The following is an 18,917-nucleotide window of genomic DNA, read 5'->3' on the forward strand; positions in this document are numbered from 1 at the left end:
TTCTCTCATTTATTTATTACCTTTGATGAGGAAATTCTTCCTGGAATTTGAACCTTATTACAAGCTGTTTCTTAGTTTAAAAATACAGATTTAACAGTAAGTTAGGTACTTTTTTGTTATTTTGACTTCTCCATTTTTAATTTAGGTGATACAGTTGTATATCCATATGGAATAGCTACAGTGATAATTGAAGCTAATGATGACCCAAATGGTATTTTTTCTTTGGAGCCCATAGACAAAGCAGTTGAAGAAGGAAAGACTAATTCATTTTGGTAAGCATGTTTACATAAGGCAAATTGAAAGTTGAATAAAGTAAAATAAAATCTTTACATATGCAAAAATTTGAAACATTGTTAATCTTTCAAAATTGAAAAGTATGCCTATGAATGGAATAATTTCAAATTTGGTTGTCTGATTAAATTGTAAACTTCTTTATGCTGTTTTTGTTTGTTAAAGAAAACTCTTGACACTTTAGATGGTAAGAGAAATTATTCTTTTTACCTTTCTTAACCCCAACTTTTGTTCCTCATCAAAACACAGAGACTTGAGTTATCCAAGGTCTTCTGGAACTCTTCTCTTCACCCTGGGCTTTGCTTTTGAAGAACTTTTGTCAATTCTTGTCTGAATATTTTTGATTGAATTTATCTTAGAATTTATCTATTAGTTTGGATTTCTAAGACTATGATTTTTAAGCATTCTTCTCTCTATTATTTAAGGTTCTACTTCATTTGTCCTTTTTCGTGAGATTCTTCATGGTTGCTCAGTAAGAACTGGCTGGCTGGTTTATATTAAAGATGATAAACAGACAAAGTGTATTTCTGAGATAATACAGAAAGTTCTCATTAGAGTTGGATTTGCTACTTCCACATTTTTTGTAAGAAATAATTTTCTTTACTTTGTTTTATAGGATTTTGAGGCACCGAGGACACTTTGGCAATGTGTCTGTGGCTTGGCAGCTATTTCAGAATGATTCTGCTTTGCGACCTGGACAAGAGTTCTGTGAAACTTCAGGGACTGTTAACTTTATGGATGGGGAAGGAGCCAAACCAATAATTCTCCATGCTTTTCCAGACAAAATTCCTGAGTTCAATGAGTTTTATATTTTAAAGCTTGTAAACATTTCAGGTGCAGTGTTTTCCCATCTATTTTATTTTACCACTAAAGTTTAATATTTTATGCTGAAATAACTAGAGCTAGGTAGAAAATGCACCTAATGAAGTTTTATGGATGGAAACTTACTTCCATACTCACACCAAATAATTTTTTTTCCCCACACCAAATAGGGTATCTCAAACAAAACAGTAATAGACGATAGGAAGTACAGTACAGATTCATAGTGGCTTAAAAAGCTTGGTCTTTGTACCATAATTTAAATAATAATCAATGTCTGCATCGATTTTGGTTTTAAGCGTGAGAATTAAGTCTTTCTAGTTAATACGCTCTTTTCAGACTCAGCTGGTTGTTAATGAAATTACAGTGAATACCCTTGAAAATGTGGTGAAAGCTATATGGTGATACTATGTTCGTTGATCAACAAGTAAAGTACTTAATGAGAAATTTGGTAAACAATTCCTTTTGCCTTCACTTTATACTGGAAAGTATTTTCAATTCTGGTTTTTCATCCTGATTTCATTACAGGTGGGTCCCCAGGTCCTGGGGGCCAGCTGGCAGCAACCAACCTCCAGGTGACAGTAATGATTCCATTCAATGATGATCCCTTTGGAGTTTTCATCTTGGATCCAGAGTGCCTCGAGAGAGAAGTGGCAGAAGATGTTCCCTCGGAAGACGCTATGTCTTACATCACCAGCTTTACCGTTCTGAGACTGCAGGGCGCCTTTGGTGGTGTACGAGTAGGCTGGGAAATATTGTCTAGTGAGTTCATTTCTGGTTTGCCTCCAGTGATAGATTTTTTGCTGGTTGGAATTTTTCCCAGCACCGTGCACTCACAGCCACACAAGAGGCGTCACCATAGTGGAACAGATGCTTTGTATTTCAGTGGACTAGAGGGTGCATTTGGAACTGTTAATCCAAAATACCATCCCTCGAGGAACAACTCAATTGCCAACTTTACATTTTCAGCTTGGGTAATGCCCAATGCCAATACGAATGGATTTGTTATAGCAAAGGATGATGGTAATGGAGGCATCTACTATGGGGTAAAAATTCACACAAATGAATCCCATGTGACACTTTCCCTCCATTACAAAACTCTGGGTTCCAATGCTACGTATGTTGCCAAGACCACTGTCATGAAATATTTGGAAGAAAATGTCTGGCTGCATCTTCTAATTGTCCTGGATGATGGTATAATTGAATTCTATCTCGATGGAAATGCAATGCCCAGGGGAATCAAGAGTCTGAAAGGAGAAGCCATTACTGATGGTGAGTGTCATCTCCACAATTAGGACCCTGAATTTTGAGTTTTGAAAAATTTTGACTTCTTAAAAGCCTCACCGGTATTTCTGGGGAGAAGGGAGGAGAGGGTGAGATGTTTGGAGAGAGTAACATGGAAACTTATGTTACCGTATGTAAACTAGACAATGGGAATTTGCTGTATGTCTCAGGGAACTCAAATAGGGGCTCTGTATCAACCTAGAGGGGTGGAGTGGGGAGGGAGATGGGTGGGAGGTTCTAGAGGGAGAGGACTTATATATACCTGTGGCTGGCTCATGTTGGTGTTTGACAGAAAACAACAAAATTCTGTAAAGCAATTTTCCTTCAATTAAAAAAAAAAGGCCTAGAAAGTATTTCAAATCTGCTTGGTGTTTTGGTTTATAATTTCTTTAAATAAAACTCTGTGTCTATGAAGACCATACGTTTTGTGCTAGGTACTGTAGAAATGAATTGGGCAGAGACTCTGCCTTTGAAGGCAGCTGAAGTAGGCTCTGGGAGAAAGGTATGCAAACAGATCACTTCAACACATGGTAGGAAGAAAGAAAAAAAATTACCAAGTAGAAACATTTATTCCTCTTGTGGTCCTAGGAGAGCTGGGCATGATATTCCAGGTAGAGAAAAGAACAAAGGTGTGGAAATGTGAAACAGAATATTGCATCTGGGGAAACTGCTGCTATCTCAGTATTTCTGGAGTTAGAGTATGGTGGAGATAAGTTTAAAGAAGAGTCAAAAGAAAATTATATTAAGCAATCCAGCAATTACAGAGGTCTCAAGGAACAGGAGTTAAAGTGAATTCTATGGTGTGCTTTATAGAGAGGATCTTTGTTCTCTTTAAGCTGAACCAGTGTGCTGTTTCCTTGAGAAATACACTTTTGTGCATGTTTCTACCCAAATATCACTTATCTCTATTATAATCACAATTCCCTCCCAGCCCCTTTATCTTGTGATTTGATTCTGTTTTTTTTTTTTTTTTAGTAGGAAAATAGAACAGAGCTTGTATGATATCTTAACAGATTATCTTTCCTTCTGAACCTCCTGCATTAGCTATCTGGTTGCATTTTTTCTTTCCTAGTAGGAAAAAAAGGTGGGCAAAAGAAAACATATACTTACTGCTGATTTCAACCTCAAGAACTATGCTTACAGTGTTCTGTGGCATTAAATTATTATCTTTTGATTGTGAATATATACATATGTTTGTTGACATTGAGTTTTCTGGATGATCGCATGGTGGGAGAATGAGAGTGGGAAAGACTGGGAAAGTAAGAACTGGTGTTTCTTTTCTCTGTGTAGCTTGCTGCAGGGAACTTACATTGTTAATGTAATTTGTAACTTAAAATGGAGAAAGTGTATATATATATTTAGGTTATGAATGAAATGCAGGGCATTATATGTTTATTATAAAATATATAAAAGTACACATAAGTGTACAGATACATGAATTTTTTTAAATTTTAAATGGATTAGTTTCAACACTCCATATAACCAGTCCCCACATCAAGATTTTTTTTTCCAGAAACCCTCTCTTTTTCTCTTTGCTAGTCATTGACTCACCACCTTGCCTGACTACTATTGCCATTTCTAAGAGCCTAAGATTAGTTTTTAATGTTGTTAAAATTTATGTAAATAGGATTGAGCAGTGTGTACACTTGAGTGTCTGAGGTTTGTTCAATGGTGTGTGTGAAGTTCATGTATTTTTTTGTCTATTGTAGACATTTCACTGTTTCAGTCAGTCCAGAACCACTAGAGAAGGCATGGAGGCAATCCCAAATCAATGCCAAACTCTCATCTTCCAGAAATATTTTAGTTGAGTTATTGGAGGGAATAAGTAAAGAAAGAAGAATTGTTGAATTGCTGAAAGGGTTTATTATTGCTACATAGTAATGTAGTTAAACTGCATGTTGTTATTATCATGAAAAAGTCCATGAGACTCATATAATTGTTACTAGAAAGAGATATTTCTTTTTCTACATTTATTGCTTTGATTGTTTGGGTAAAAAGTTATATTTGGTCCATAAGAATTTCTTTCACTGAATTCTCACAACTTTAACTCAAGGTAACTTTCTAATAGACCAAGAATTGAAGTTCTCAAGAACAGTAATACTAAAGTTTTAAAATTGTGACTGAGTTGAATCATTCCATTCTTAGATGTGCAAGGAAATTTTTAAATTTCCTGGAAGAAATGTCTGTCTTAATATATACACATTCATTTGTATATATGCATACATACATATGTACAACATATCTTTGGTATAAAATGTCTTAAATCCCAGTGATTCCTGATTCATTTTTCATTATAATATTGACAGAAAGTAGCCTTTACTGTGTTCTAGTTATGCAAAAACTTTGCTTACCTAATAAGACCTTTTAATAAAATCATTTCACTTTCTGAATCACACTTGTCATTTAGGACAGTACAGTTGTGGTTATTGTAGCATTTAAACCCATTTCTAATTTCAGGTCCAGGAACATTGAGAATTGGGGCAGGAGTGAATGGCAATAACAGATTTACAGGTCTGATGCAGGATGTGAGGTCCTATGAGCGGAAATTGACCCTTGAAGAAATTTATGAACTTCACGCCATGCCAGCCAAGAGTGATTTGCATCCTGTTTCTGGATATCTGGAATTCAGACAGGGAGAAACTAACAAGTCATTCATTATTTCTGCAAGAGATGACAATGAAGAGGAAGGAGAAGAATTATTCATTCTTAAGCTAGTTTCTGTATATGGAGGAGCTCGCCTTTCAGAAGAGAATACTATAGCAAGATTGGTAATACAAAAAAGTGACAATGCCAATGGCTTGTTTGGTTTCACAGGAGCCTGTATACCAGAGGTAAGTAGTGAGCATGGTGAATTTCAGAGTGAAAAAGCTCATCCCATGTGGATTTGTTTGGGAGTGGACTCTCTTTGATTTGGTAAGATGGCTTGAGTGTTGACACTAGACCCAGAAGTATGCTATAGGCAGTGGTGAAAATGTAAATTGGAAGGTCTTTGCTCTTGTAAGTTCACAGTTTGAATCAGAAGCTTAATGAGGAGAGAGAAGTAATAATAAGGTAGCAAATGCAGTTTAGCAATTATCTTTAGAGTTAATGACTTTCACAGACTGCATAATTGTACTCCACATGGAATTTACTTTCTGGTTACCAGGTAAGTAGATGAAATAATATATATTGAAAGCATCTGTGAATACTTGAAATTTTATTAAGATAAATTTTTTGTGCATTTTTTCCCCCCCACTTGCAAAATATTCTTAAGAAGTTACAACCTTCTTCCACGTTGGGTGTAAATGCCTTTCTTACCACTCTCTTGGCCAGCTTAATTCATTAGGCAGTTTTCCCTCCTTATCAGCCCTTTCCAAGCATTCAGAGGTTCGTAATCATCTTGGTTTCCCACTCAGTAACGTGATCGTGTGAAACTGCTTCCCAGGTGTTGTGTCAACAGGAACAGCTCAGTGTCCTTGAAAGGATGCCAGGGAACAAGAGAGGTGTTCCCTTTGCAAGTTGATTCTTGTAGGTTTACAGGGGGTAACATATGTAAATTGAAGCAATTAAGGAAAATGGGAAGGGTAGAACTTGAAAAAATATCTAGGTCACAGGCCTCATTTGTAGCTCAGATTGGGGTTCCTGGCTCTCTGGATGTTTTATTGCCCCTCCTACTCTTTGGTTTGATGACAGTCGTAAGAAATCTTCAATAAGTGCTCTTTTTTACACCAGCAATAGAATATCCTAGACAGGAAGGACAAATGTCCTCCTATGATTTAAAAGAGAAATATATTTATCTTTAATGATAGTACTTCTAGATGCTTAGTCATCAAAAAACTTTACGTGTTAAGTTTTTTGTTCAACTTTCTGACAATTCCTAATGTACTGCAACAAATATTACTCTCTCTATTTAGGAGGGTTAGAAATGGCTGCTTAGAGACCTTAGAAAATAACTAACCCTAGTTGAATTAAATGAGATAGGATCAAATAACGGATTCAAAGCCTGGCAGTTACTAGCATTTTAATAAGTATTCATTTTTCTCCTCCTTTTTTTGCGCCTAAGATGCAATGGGAAGAACTGGAATTTGAACTTAACATCTTGTGAATTCTAACCTGCTGTCTTTCCCCCTTGTATCTTCAATATCATCTTTATTTTTAAAAAGAAAAGGGACTTCCGTCAGGTTGTGAGAACCATTCTGGTACCATGTAAGATCAGTTTACCTTCATATCTCTTCAAGACCTGGCACCTGCCTCTGACTTCTTGTGTTAATTCTCTTCTTTGGTCAGCATGTTTCGGTCAGAGTTGCCTTCTTTCAGTTTCAGGATCAGGGCCTCAGCACTTTCTAGCCTCTCTATCCAGAACATTCTAATTCCAGATCCGCAGATTTAATTGTTCGAGTCTCAGCTCCAAAGACATCTTCTCAGTGAAGACTTTTTGATTTAAAGTAATCCTCCCACTTCTCCCAGCCGGTCAGTCTCTATTCCTTCACCTAGTTTTACTTGTTTCATAGCACTGATCACACTTTTGAATTCCTTATATTATTTATAAGCCTACTTGTATACTGCTTTCCCTTTCTCCCACAGAGGGGAAAGAGCTCTGGGTGTGACAAGGTTCATTACTGGATCTCTGAGATCTAGCATGGTGCACGGTAGGTACTCAGTAAATCTTTCTTGAACTTGTGAATGTATTTTAATATCAAGACATTAAAAGGTTCATAGTGCAAGTAACAGACACATCTGGATTCAGCTAAGCTTCATAAATAGCCAACTGAAAACAAAACAATATATAAGGTTTTAAACTGCCTAAAGAGGAGTGGTTTTTGAGTGTTTCTCTAGCTTTTATTTGGTTTTTTTTTTTTTTTGAACTTCCCTGATGGCTTAGATGGTAAAGCATCTGCCCACAGTGCAGGATACCCCGGTTCAATCCCTGGGTTGGGAAGATCCCCTGGAGAAGGAAATGGCAACCCCCTCCAGTATTCTTGCCTGGAAAATCCCATGGACGGAGGAGCCTGGTAGGCTACAGTCCATGGAGTAGCAAAGAGTCGGACACGACTGAGCGACTTCACCTCTTCTAGCTTTCTGGGCCATTAAACTAAGTACTAAGTTTTCAGTGTTGGCTTGTCTCAGAATTTCCTTTGATAGATTGTCTTGGTGTTGGTTTAGTTCTACTGAGATATGTACCTTTGTTCCAAGATAATTCAGAATTTGAATGGGGTCAATCTTTGATTGCAGAATAGAACTTGCTTACATGAGCCACAGTACTTGTAGTTGTAAAATCTCTGGAAAGAAAAAGAAAACATAACTGATTATCCTGTAAGTCCACATGAGAGAAAAATAGCGTATACATCTGTATTGGGGAAAAGTTTAGATGGTTAATACAGGAAAAGTGTTGTGTCTTTAGCAGATACCACTATTTGATCGTCAGGAAGATTACAGAATTTTTATGCCTGAAAGTTTTAAGAAGTATAAAACTCTTACTTTTCATCTTGGAGGGATTTCAAGACAGGGTTATGTGAAATATTTTTGTTGTGATAGCCATCATCAGTATTTATTGATTGCTTACTGAAATTGTTCTCAGAGTGTAGTCCAAGTCCAAGGACCGTTATGGGTTCCTGACTTCTTTTAGGAGTTCCACAAAGATCAAATCTAATTTTATAAAACACTACAATGTCCTGACTTCTTTTAGGAGTTCCACAAAGATCAAATCTAATTTTATAAAACACTACGATGTCTTTTTCATTTTATTGACAATTGACATTTGCACTGCAAAAGCAGTGGTTGCCTAAACTGCTGGTTGCTAGTGCCTTTGTATGAATCAAGGCAGCAGAACCTGACTGTACTAGTTGTCATTATTCTGTTTATTACCACACACCTGTAGTTTAAGAGGTGAAAATCTCACTTGAGTATATTTGATGAAGGAATACAAAACATTCATTTGATAAAATTTCAACCCTTAAATACCCACCTTTTTAACATTGCGTATCATAGATGGTACTAGTGGTTAAAGAACCTGCCAGTCAATGCTGGAAACATAAGAGATGCAGGTTTGATCCCTGGGTTGGGAAGATCCCCTGGAGGAGGGCATAGCAACCCACTCCAGAATTCTTGCCTGGAGAATCCCATGGACAGAGGAGCCTCGTGGGCTACAGTCCATGGGGTCACAAAGAGTCGGGCATGACTGAAGTGACTCAGCACATGCACGAATCATAAAATGAGAAGCAGAGATAAAGCACTTCTCTGCATTAACAAAACATGGTAATTGTGGAAGGTGTGCAGATAGAGTTGTGAGCTGAACTAGCTGCCCTTTTTGTGGAACACCATTTTTACTTGAAAAAATGACCAACAAAGTTTGGTTACTTGGATTTGGGCACCTGGCAGACATTTATGGAAACAAATCAAGTGAGCCAGTGACTACCAGGAAAACAACTGATAGTATTTGTTACCAGTGATAAAAAAAATTTGAGCTTTCAAACAAAAATTAAGAGTTGTTGAAACATCTTACTAAATAAAGTGAGCTTGACTGTTTTCCAATACTTAAAGGCTTTTTGGTTAAGATTGAAAGTGGTATTAGCTTATATTGATAGTGATTAGCTTTTATTGATAGTGATTTGCTTATTTTGTGTAGTGAAATGCATCAACGTTTGGAAGATCTGTGTAACTAGGTTAACCAATATTTTCCAGATAATCAATGTGTATTGCTTCAAATATAATAACAGAGTTTAAATTTTATGGTTACTTGCTTCATTTTCAAAAATAAAAAGCACTGTCACTTCCGTAGATGCTTCTCCATTGTGTTGTTGCAGTGATATTGAAAAGTTAACTTTTTCTTATCCCTTCAAAAATGCTGAAGTCAATAGAGATCCTTAAAGACTTCTCTCTGAGTTATGCGATGCTTTTGAATTTTTCATAGATTCATATGACATAAAGTAATATTAAGGTTAAAATGAAAGCATAATCAGATCTGAAACAGGTAATGAAAGTATGTAGAGTATGACATAGTCTGCTAGTTGGCATCTTGAAAGAGATGACATTACTTTGTGATATGTTTCCTCCTAACCAGGTACAGTGTGTTCTGGCAAATAGCAGATATTTAATAAATTTAATTGAAAGAATGAACAAACTTGTACGTAGTTTAGCGCCCTGGTGGGGTAGGCCAAGTAGTTCTTTTTATTCCAAGAAGGCCCTATACTGAACAGGTGACTGATTTTTGTTGGACCTGTTGCCTAGTAACCACGTTCTCATGTTACCTTCCTGTATTTTGCTATTCTTTATACTTTCAGTGTTATTTTCTCTCCACCTTATTTTCCCACTATTTTTGTATGTCCTGAAAGCGTATGTGCCCCATAATGATAAAGTTTCCTTTCCTAATGATTCATAGAAATTGCAGGTCTTATTGGTTTACTTTTACAGCCAATATTTGGATTATGTTTTATATTTTTGGTTTGTTTTTAAGCATTAATTTTTTTAAAGACTTATTTATTGATTTATTTTTAGCTGCACTGGGTTGTCATTGCTTTGCTCTGGCTTTCTGCAGTTGTAGAGAGCAGGGGCTACTCTTTGTTGCAGGACACAGAATCTAGGCACATGTGAGGGCTTAGTAGTGGCGGCACATGGGCTTAGCTGCCCCGTGGCATGTAGAGGATCCTCCCCGATCAGGGATCAAACCTGTGTCCCTGCATTGGCAGGAAGATTCTTAACTGCTAGACCACCAGGGAAGGCCCTGAACTATGTTTTATATATTTAAACTCATGGTTTAAGAATAAAGTTAGAGATATTTTGAGAGGATCTTTGTAAAAAAGAGAATATTATTTGACTTGGATTGTGTTCGCTTTTCATGCCTGCCATCTGTTATGTGAATAGATTCCTTTAGATAAAAGTGATGCTGATATAATCTGATATCACACATCATCACCCAAGCATGAAACAAACTAAAAAATTAATTGAATGTGTAATTGTTTAGCTTTAATCTTCTGTTTCAGTAGAGAAAGCCAATTCATGGCATATAGTGTATTATTTTTTCTAGAAAATGTATTTCTAAAACTCTTTTCACTGTTAACTGTTATAATTACTTTTCTGATGATCTGAAGATATGACAAATTCCTGATGCAGTAGAGAAAACAGTAGTGGTTGCTATTGCTTCTTGTGAAAAAATGAGTGATGGTGGTTCTGATGTTTATTACTTGATGTTATGCCCTTTCATATACTATCCTGAACATTTGCTTGTTTTATGATTCTAAAGTCAATTAGATGAATATTTTAACAGTAGAAAAAATCTTTTGATTACTTATTCTCTATGTCTTAATCCGTTTCTGGTATTACTGATTCCATCATCTAGTCTGCCACTTACCAAAGTGCTGTGCATGGATGGTCTTGGATGGAAATATCTGATGCATTTTCCTCGACACCCTTCCTGAATCAGGACCCCATTTCTGACAGAATCTCTGGCATGGGATGGGAGGGGAAGTAAAAAGCTGAATTTAAAAAATCTTTTAAAGTGGAAAATATCCATATAAAAAATAGAATATGGCACCCCAGTTACCTCTCACTTAGTTTTAACATTTATCAGCCTTTTGTCAGTCTTGTTTTTTTCTTTGCTGGCTGAATTAATTTTAAAAGCAAATGTTAGGCATTATGTCATTTTTCTGTAAGTTTGTAAGTTTGTAAGGTGGATTTTTACCAAACATCCTATGTGATTTTTTTTTTTTATGGGTGCTTGATGCTTGAAACCTCTTCCCTAATTAAAACTTTAAAATTTGCTTTATTGTATAAATTATTAAGTTACTAAATTTTCTATGAAATTTTGATATATAGCATACATCTGCACACATTTGTATTGAATATGGATAGTCCTTTTTGCCCTTTTTAAAACTGAAAATAGTTAGTAGGTGATAGATTTTTAATGAAATAGACAAATTTTCCCCATGTGATTCTTGCAAACGAAAAGCTTAGTCCTATATTCTACCTGGCTATTTGTCATTGATTTGGTAAAAAGCTATAAGGAAACATCATACTCCCCAGTGTATCTTTGGATCTATTTAATCTATGTCTGCAAGGAGATCCAACCAGTCCATCCTAAAGGAGATCAGTCCTGGGTGTTCATTGGAAGGACTGATGCTAAAGCTGAAACTCTAATACTTTGGCCATCTCATGGAAAGAGTTGACTCATTGGAAAAGACCCTGATGCTGGGAGGGATTGGGGGCAGGAGGAGAAGGGGACAAGAGGGGATGAGATGGCTGGAAGGCATCACCGATTCGATATACATGAGTTTGGGTAAACTCCAGGAGTTGGTGGCGGACAGGGAGGCCTGGCGTGCTGTGATTCATGGGGTCGCAGAGTCGGACATGACTGAGTGACTGAACTGAACTGAACTGAATCTATGTCTTGTATTTCACTGGTGGCTCAAATGGTAAAGGATCTGTCTGCAATGTGAGAGACCTGGGTTCGATCCCTGGATTGGGAAGATCCCCTGGAGGAGGGCATGGCAACCCACTCCAGTATTCTTGTCTGGAGAATCCCCATGGACAGAGGAACCTGTCGGGGTACAGTCCATGGGGTTGCAACATAAGGGGAAGAAATGTAAGTTTTTTTTTTCTTAGCACTTAACTATATTACTAGGGATCATGTAAAGCACTTGTTTAACCTTCACCAAAACCCATGAGACTTTGTGATCTTCATTCTAAGAAGAGATCATTGAGACTGAGGCTGCTTGGTAAATGACAGAGTGAAACAGTCAACCAGGACTGAGTGACCTCAGAGTCGTGCTCTTTCCAGTACACATGTGTTTGTGCACCATTTGGCCGTGATGAACATGCTGATGTTAATGTCTAATTAGGTACTGTATTAAACACCTGTTTCTGTCTGTTGTTCTTCCCTCCAGCCTCTTAGGCTTGGCGAGCCCTACGTTCAGAATACGTTAGTTCTCACATAGCATGATTAATGGGTTCCTAAAAATCACCACACTATGGCAAATCACATAATGAAAAACACAGAACTTAGGAGAAAGATGGGTTAGGAGAACACAACCCCCTAAATTGGTCAGTAGTAGAAAAATTGAAATGTAGGGACCTAATAAAGAATAGGTTTAAATAATGTTTTTAAGTCTTAAATATGCTTATCAAGTATGGCATGTATACCTTAAAAAAATGTTAAGTGTGTTTGTAAAAGTGGGGAAAGTGCAGTTAAGTGATAGAAGGAGGGTTATTTGAAATCGGAGGGAAAGTTGTCATATTAGATGCAGGTAAGTGGCTGATAACACACACGCTGAACTGAGGTAACTGGGAGGTGTGTATGCCCATGTAGCTTGTTTCAGGTGGTGCAATTTTCTGTGTTTGCCATGTTTCTAACGGATGAAGTTTTACATAAATAAATGTGAAATCCATGTTATGTTTAGAATGCTTCCTGATATGTCAGTTGTATTGGGATACTCGTTTCAAAACCAGGGTTACTTCAGACCTGATTGTACTTGGTCCTTTTCTATCTAGGTTTATTTCTCTATTGTCTCATCCAGTCTTTACATACCATTTATGTCATGACATTAAAATATACCATTTATTTCAAAATACCAGTTTTTTTTTGAAATACCAGTTTTTAAACTGAACTGTAGTTGATTTATAATACTGTTATAAGTACATGTTAGTTTCACACATACGGCAAAGTGATTGAGTTACACTGAATCAGGTTCTTTTCCACTATGGGTTATTACAAGATATTGAATATAGTTTCCTGTTCAGTTCAGTTCAGTTGCTCAGTCCTGTCCAACTCTTTGTGACCTCATGAACCACAGCATGCCAGGCCTCCCTGTCCATCACCAACTCCCAGAATTTACCCAAATGCATGTCCATTGAGTTGGTGATGCCATCCAACCATCTCATCCTCTGTCGTCCCCTTTTCCTCCTGCCCTCAATATTTCCCAGCATCAGGGTCTTTGCCAGTGAATCAGCTCTTTGCATCAGGTGGCCAAAGTATTGGAGTTTCAGCTTCAATATCAGTCCTTCCAGTGAACACCCAGGACTGATCTCCTTTAGGATGGACTGGTTGGATCTCCTTGCAGTCCAAGGGACTCTCAAGAGTCTTCTCCAACACCACAGTTCAAAAGCATCAATTCTTCTGCGCTCAGCTTTCTTTATAGTCCAACTCTCACATCCATACATGACCACTGGAAAAACCATAGCCTTGACTAGACGGACCTTTGTTGGCAAAGTAATGTGTCTCTGCTTTTTAATATGCTATCTAGGTTGGTCATAACTTTCCTTCGAAGGAGTAAGTGTCTTTTAATTTCATGGCTGCAATCACTATCTGCAGTGATTTTGGAGCCCAAGAAAATAAAGTCTGACACTGCTTCCACTGTTTCCCCATCTATTTCCCATGAAGTGATGGGACCAGATGCCATGATCTTAGTTTTCTGAATGTTGAGCTTTAAGTCAACTTTTTCACTCTCCTCTTTCACTTTCATCAAGAGGCTTTTTAGTTCCTCTTCACTTTCTGCCATAAGGGTGGTGTCATCTACATATCTGAGGTTTGATATTTCTCCTGGCAATCTTGATTCCAGCTGGTGCTTCCTCCAGCCCAGCGTTTCTCATGATGTACTCTGCATATAAGTTAAATAAGCAGGGTGACAATATACAGCCTTGACATACTCCTTTTCCTGTTTGGAACCAGTCTGTTCCATGTCCAGTTCTAACTGTTGCTTCCTGACCTGCATACAGGTTTCTCAAGAGGCAGGTCGGGTGGTCTGGTATTCCCATCTCTTTCAGAATTTTCCACAGTTTATTGTGATCCACACAGTCAAAGGCTTTGGCATAGTCAATAAAGCGGAAATAGATGTTTTTCTGGAACTCTCTTGCTTTTTTGATGATCCAGCAGATGTTGGCAATTTGATCTGTGGTTCCTCTGCCTTTTCTAAAACCAGCTTGAGCATCTGGAAGTTCACGGTTCATGTACAGTTGAATGAAGCCTGGCTTGGAGAATTTTGAGCATTACTTTACTAGTGTGTGAGATAAGTACAATTGTGTGGTAGTTTGAGCATTCTTTGGCATTGCCTTTCTTAGGGATTGGAATGAAAACATGTTTTCCAGTCCTGTGGCCACTGCTGAGTTTTCCTAATTTGCTGTCATATTGAGTGTAGCACTTTCACAGCATCATCTTTTAGGATTTGAAATAGCTCAACTGGAATTCCATCCTCTCCACTAGCTTTGTTCATAGTGATGCTTCCTAAGGCCCACTGGACTTCACGTTCCAGGATGTCTGGCTCTAGGTAAGTGATCACACCATTGTGATCATCTGGGCTGTGAAGATTTTTTTTTGTACAGTTCTTCTGTATATTCTTGCCACCTCTTCTTAATATCTTCTGCTTCTGTTAGGTTCATACCTTTTCTGACCTTTATTGAGCTCATCTTGCATGAAGTAGTTCCCTGCTCTATACAGTAAATCCTTGTTGTTTATTTTATACATGGTGGTGTGTATCTGTTCATCTCATACTCCTGATTTATTCTTACGCCCTTCCCCCTTGGGTAGCCATAAGCTTTCTGTGTCTGTGAGTCTGTTTCTGGCTTTTCTTCCCAGCACCACACAGCTTGTAGAATCTTAGTTCCTTGCCCAGGGGTTGAATCTGGGCCCATGATAGTGAAAGCCTGATTCTTAACCACTGGACCATCAGGGAGTTTCCTGTTTCTGTTTTGTAAGTAAGTTTATCTGTATTACTTTTTAGATTCCACATATAATTGATGACATATAATATCTTTCTCTGACTTACTTCTCTTAGTATGATAATCTCTAGGTCTATCCATGTTGCTGCAAATGGAAGTATTTCATTCTTTTTTATGGCTAACATTCCACCATCTGTGTATGTATTATACGACATCACCTGAAGCGGTGGGCCTAGTGTAACAGGGGAACGTTCTGTTGAAGACTCAGCCAAAGTACCAGCTCAGGGATGACATCCTGAAGGGTTGGGTGCTGTGTGTGTGCCCAGTGGCTGATGCCTATTTCTGTGTCTCCAGAGATTAGACCACATGAGCATAGGAAGCAAGAGGGAGCAGTAGGACTGAATCTCTGGCACCTCCTGCTCCCATGTTTTAGGCTCCACTGGATTAGAAGTTCTAGTTGGACCAGGAGATAGAATGTGTCCATCGGGAAACAGACTAAAGGCTGTTTCTGAACAACCATATGGTCGTTTTGCATTTCTTATGCTAGTGGATGAGCCGGCAAATAAAGGAGTTACACAATACTGCTCCCTGGGATGCTTGATCTTCTTTACCTTGAGGCAGTAGGGGTGTTGATGCTCAGTGAAACTCAGAGGGTTTACTGGAACAACTAGTGTTTCCGTGCTCCTTGATAACTGACTGTTGCCTGTTAGCAGACAAATTTCAAGTCCGTTTTCTTCAGCTCTGATGTTAGCACCAAAATAACTGTATTTAATGTTGATCAAAGGTGCTTAAGATTGATATGAAAAATTTTTAAATGACATTGTATATTAAGATTTATAGTTTGAGCTCTGTTTAATCAGTTTTAGTTTTTTTTTCTATGAGTTATGTATTTGATAACTATAAAAATAGAATTGGGAGAACAAGAATATGAAGACCTAAAAGATATTCCAATTTCCTGCTCCATGTAATTACTAAACACTATCTTAAAATATATATAAAAATGCTTTCCACAGGAAAAAATGCACACACATGTATGTAAACACACATACGTATTTATGTCAGAAATAGCAAAAAGATATTAATTACAGTATCAGTGCCCTCCTTTACCTGACCGTTGTCCTCCCACCAGGAATTTTTCAGGGTTCTCCCCACTGGATACTTTGTATCACCTCCAAATGATTTCACCAGATTCTCCTGATTACTTCTTATGTTTATGCCTAAAAAGTTCTCTTTGATGTCATGTTCCACTCTCTACCCTTAACTTTAGTGCTAAACTCATCATAAAATCATGAGTTTGTTTTCCTCTTTAGACTTACCTGGAAAAAGGGTTGTACTAAAAACAAACAAAAAACTAGCACAGTGCCAGACCCGAGAGGTTTCAATGAATGTATTACATGGTATAGTTAATTATTAGTGTTTTGCCTTTATTTATCCTTTTAAAGGAATGAACCAAAAGACCAATGAGTGTAAATATTTTTTAGCAATCAGAGATATTTCTGGAAGAATGTAGAGGCCTCCTTACAGATGTAGAAAGTTAGAGAACTGAGTTTATGGTGAAAGAATTTCATGAAAGCATTTGTAATTTTATCACTGATTTGAATCAGTATATACTTACAATGAGTTTATGTTCAATTTCAGATCGCAGAGGAGGGATCCACCATTTCATGTGTAGTGGAGCGAACCAGAGGAGCTCTGGATTATGTGCATGTTTTTTACACTATCTCACAGATCGAATCTGATGGTGTTAATTACCTTGTTGATGATTTTGCTAATGCCAGTGGAAGTATCATGTTCCTTCCTTGGCAGAGATCAGAGGTAAACCCTATCTTCTTTTCTTTCTTTGAAAACCTCTTGGGAAGCTTCTCCTTATCCATTTGTTGTGTAATTCATTTTTAGCATCCTGCTTTTTAAGCAATTTGGAATATTTAGGTGATTAGGTATATCTCGTGGTCTAAGATATTTTTGTATTTATTTCTTCAAAAGAAACATTAAGAATGTTGAATAACGTGTGTTATAGTTTTGTCCTTGTTGTTCAGTCGCCAAGTTGAGTCTGAGTCTAGTGGTCCCATGAACTGTAGCCCACACACTCCTCTGTCCAAAGGATTTCCCAGGCAAGAATACAGGAGTCGGTTTCCTCCATTTCCTTCTCCAGGGCATCTTCCCTTGCGTCTCCTGCATTGGCAGGTGGGCTCTTTACCACTGAGCCACCAGTTAGAGTTTTATCTATTCTTTAATATATGTGTAGTAAAAATGGTATAGCATGAAGGTTTATCATTATTTATTACCAATTCAGTAAGAAACTGCAAAATTCTTAATACTTAAAAATTCAACACTTAAGAATTCTTTCAGTCAGCCAAGAGGAATTATTTTAACTGTAATCTCATTTTATTTTTAAATTTGGAAAAATAGGTAATTTTTCTTTGTTTTGAAAGTAAAAAATCAAGCAAGTTTTCTCAAAAACTTGTTGTGAACCAGAGTCTGATTTCTGAATATATACTTCAGAAATAAGTGACACTTCTTATAAGTGAAATCAAAATGAGACCTTCTCTTATATCAAAAATTTTCTTACTTTCTATTAGTCTAGTATGTTGGAATATTCATATCAGTGTAATGTTTTATTAGAAATATAGATAGCTTATAGGTCAACAGTGATAAATAGAATAATTTAAGACTTGCAGATGTCATCTTTGAAGAAATTTTTAAGGGACTTAGGCATTGACTGGATGAAAAAGATAAAATTAGGGCAAACTTGAAATATTCTTAAGATTTAAAGAGTTAAAGCTCAAGAAGAGTGGCCAACTATCTATACTTTGGGGAAAGAAGGAAAAATGTTAAAACAAAACTTCCCCAAAAGCAGTCTGAAGAGAGAGCAATGATAAATATTTTTACGGATATTCAATAAAATGAGGAATAGGAGGACACTAGTAAGCTTTCATGAGGCTGAGATCATTCAATTTAAAGGACTATTTTCTGATGCTTTTTTCACTTCTTTTTTGGATTTGAAATACTCAAATCAAGTAATGATAACAGTATGTGGTGAATTTTTAATGTTCCTCTTTGGAAAACAGAGTTGACCCTCAAATTTTTCTATTGGAAAATTTACCAACTATGAAATAAAAGTGTAACTGGGAACCACTGTTTTATAAAGTGGGTTCACGTATATTTTGGAAGAGATAAAGAGTTAATAAATAAGATTTTGGTTAGGTAAATAGTCATATATGCTGCTGTCAAGATTCATTTAAGGTATTTTCTTCGATCATTTGAAAAGTTCTTTAAAAAATAAATTGACCTTTAAAGCACCAGTAATAACACTGAATAAAGGTGTTGGTTTACAGCACTATACCTGCTGAATCTACAGCAGCCTCTCAGTCTTACCAAGCCAGAGACTGGATCCTGGGGTGTCTGCTGATGCTCTAACACTGTGCTTTGTATCACAGACAGCGGTAGTTTTACTGTTGCTTTCTAGATATCTGAGGGAGTGTATTTAATTAAGTATACTTAAATTGCACCCAGAAACCTAGCTGCCAGAGAGTCTAAAAGTGTGTGTTTGTGTTTGCCACAATGCAAGAACTTAAAATAGAAATGTGTCTTTCAAGTGTTTTTAAGTGGTCTGTTAGTTATGAAATCAGTTTAGGGAGTTATGATCAAGATTTAAAAAATAGAAAGTAGAGTGTATAGCATAATAAAGTCACTGTATGAAATACATTTATAGTTTGATATGGTCTTCAGTTTGAAAGTCTTCATTTCACTAGAATGAGCAGTTACTTTGGTATCATTCAATGCTTGAAAAAATATTAATTGCTTCATTTTTAATGACAGCTTGATGTTTTGGTGTTGCTTTTTGTAGTAACATTTGTCAGCTTGCTTTCTGGGGGTGAGATGTGTTAAATCTTAAGTCT

At 37.0% G+C, this 18,917-nt stretch overlaps 1 protein-coding gene across 1 annotated transcript in view; it reads left to right on the top strand.

Moving 5' to 3' along the window:
- The window catches only part of ADGRV1 (adhesion G protein-coupled receptor V1), a 544,484-nt gene that overhangs the window by 69,352 nt on the left and 456,215 nt on the right, over positions 1 to 18,917 (top strand). The window contains exons 18-22 of the mRNA XM_070465812.1: positions 146 to 272; positions 908 to 1,125; positions 1,639 to 2,382; positions 4,852 to 5,225; positions 16,657 to 16,833. Coding sequence (XP_070321913.1) covers positions 146 to 272; positions 908 to 1,125; positions 1,639 to 2,382; positions 4,852 to 5,225; positions 16,657 to 16,833 — 1,640 coding nt within the window. The remainder of the gene's footprint in view (positions 1 to 145; positions 273 to 907; positions 1,126 to 1,638; positions 2,383 to 4,851; positions 5,226 to 16,656; positions 16,834 to 18,917) is intronic.

Source organism: Odocoileus virginianus, chromosome 3 (assembly GCF_023699985.2).
Source record: "Odocoileus virginianus isolate 20LAN1187 ecotype Illinois chromosome 3, Ovbor_1.2, whole genome shotgun sequence".
NCBI classification, from domain to species: Eukaryota; Metazoa; Chordata; class Mammalia; order Artiodactyla; family Cervidae; genus Odocoileus; species Odocoileus virginianus.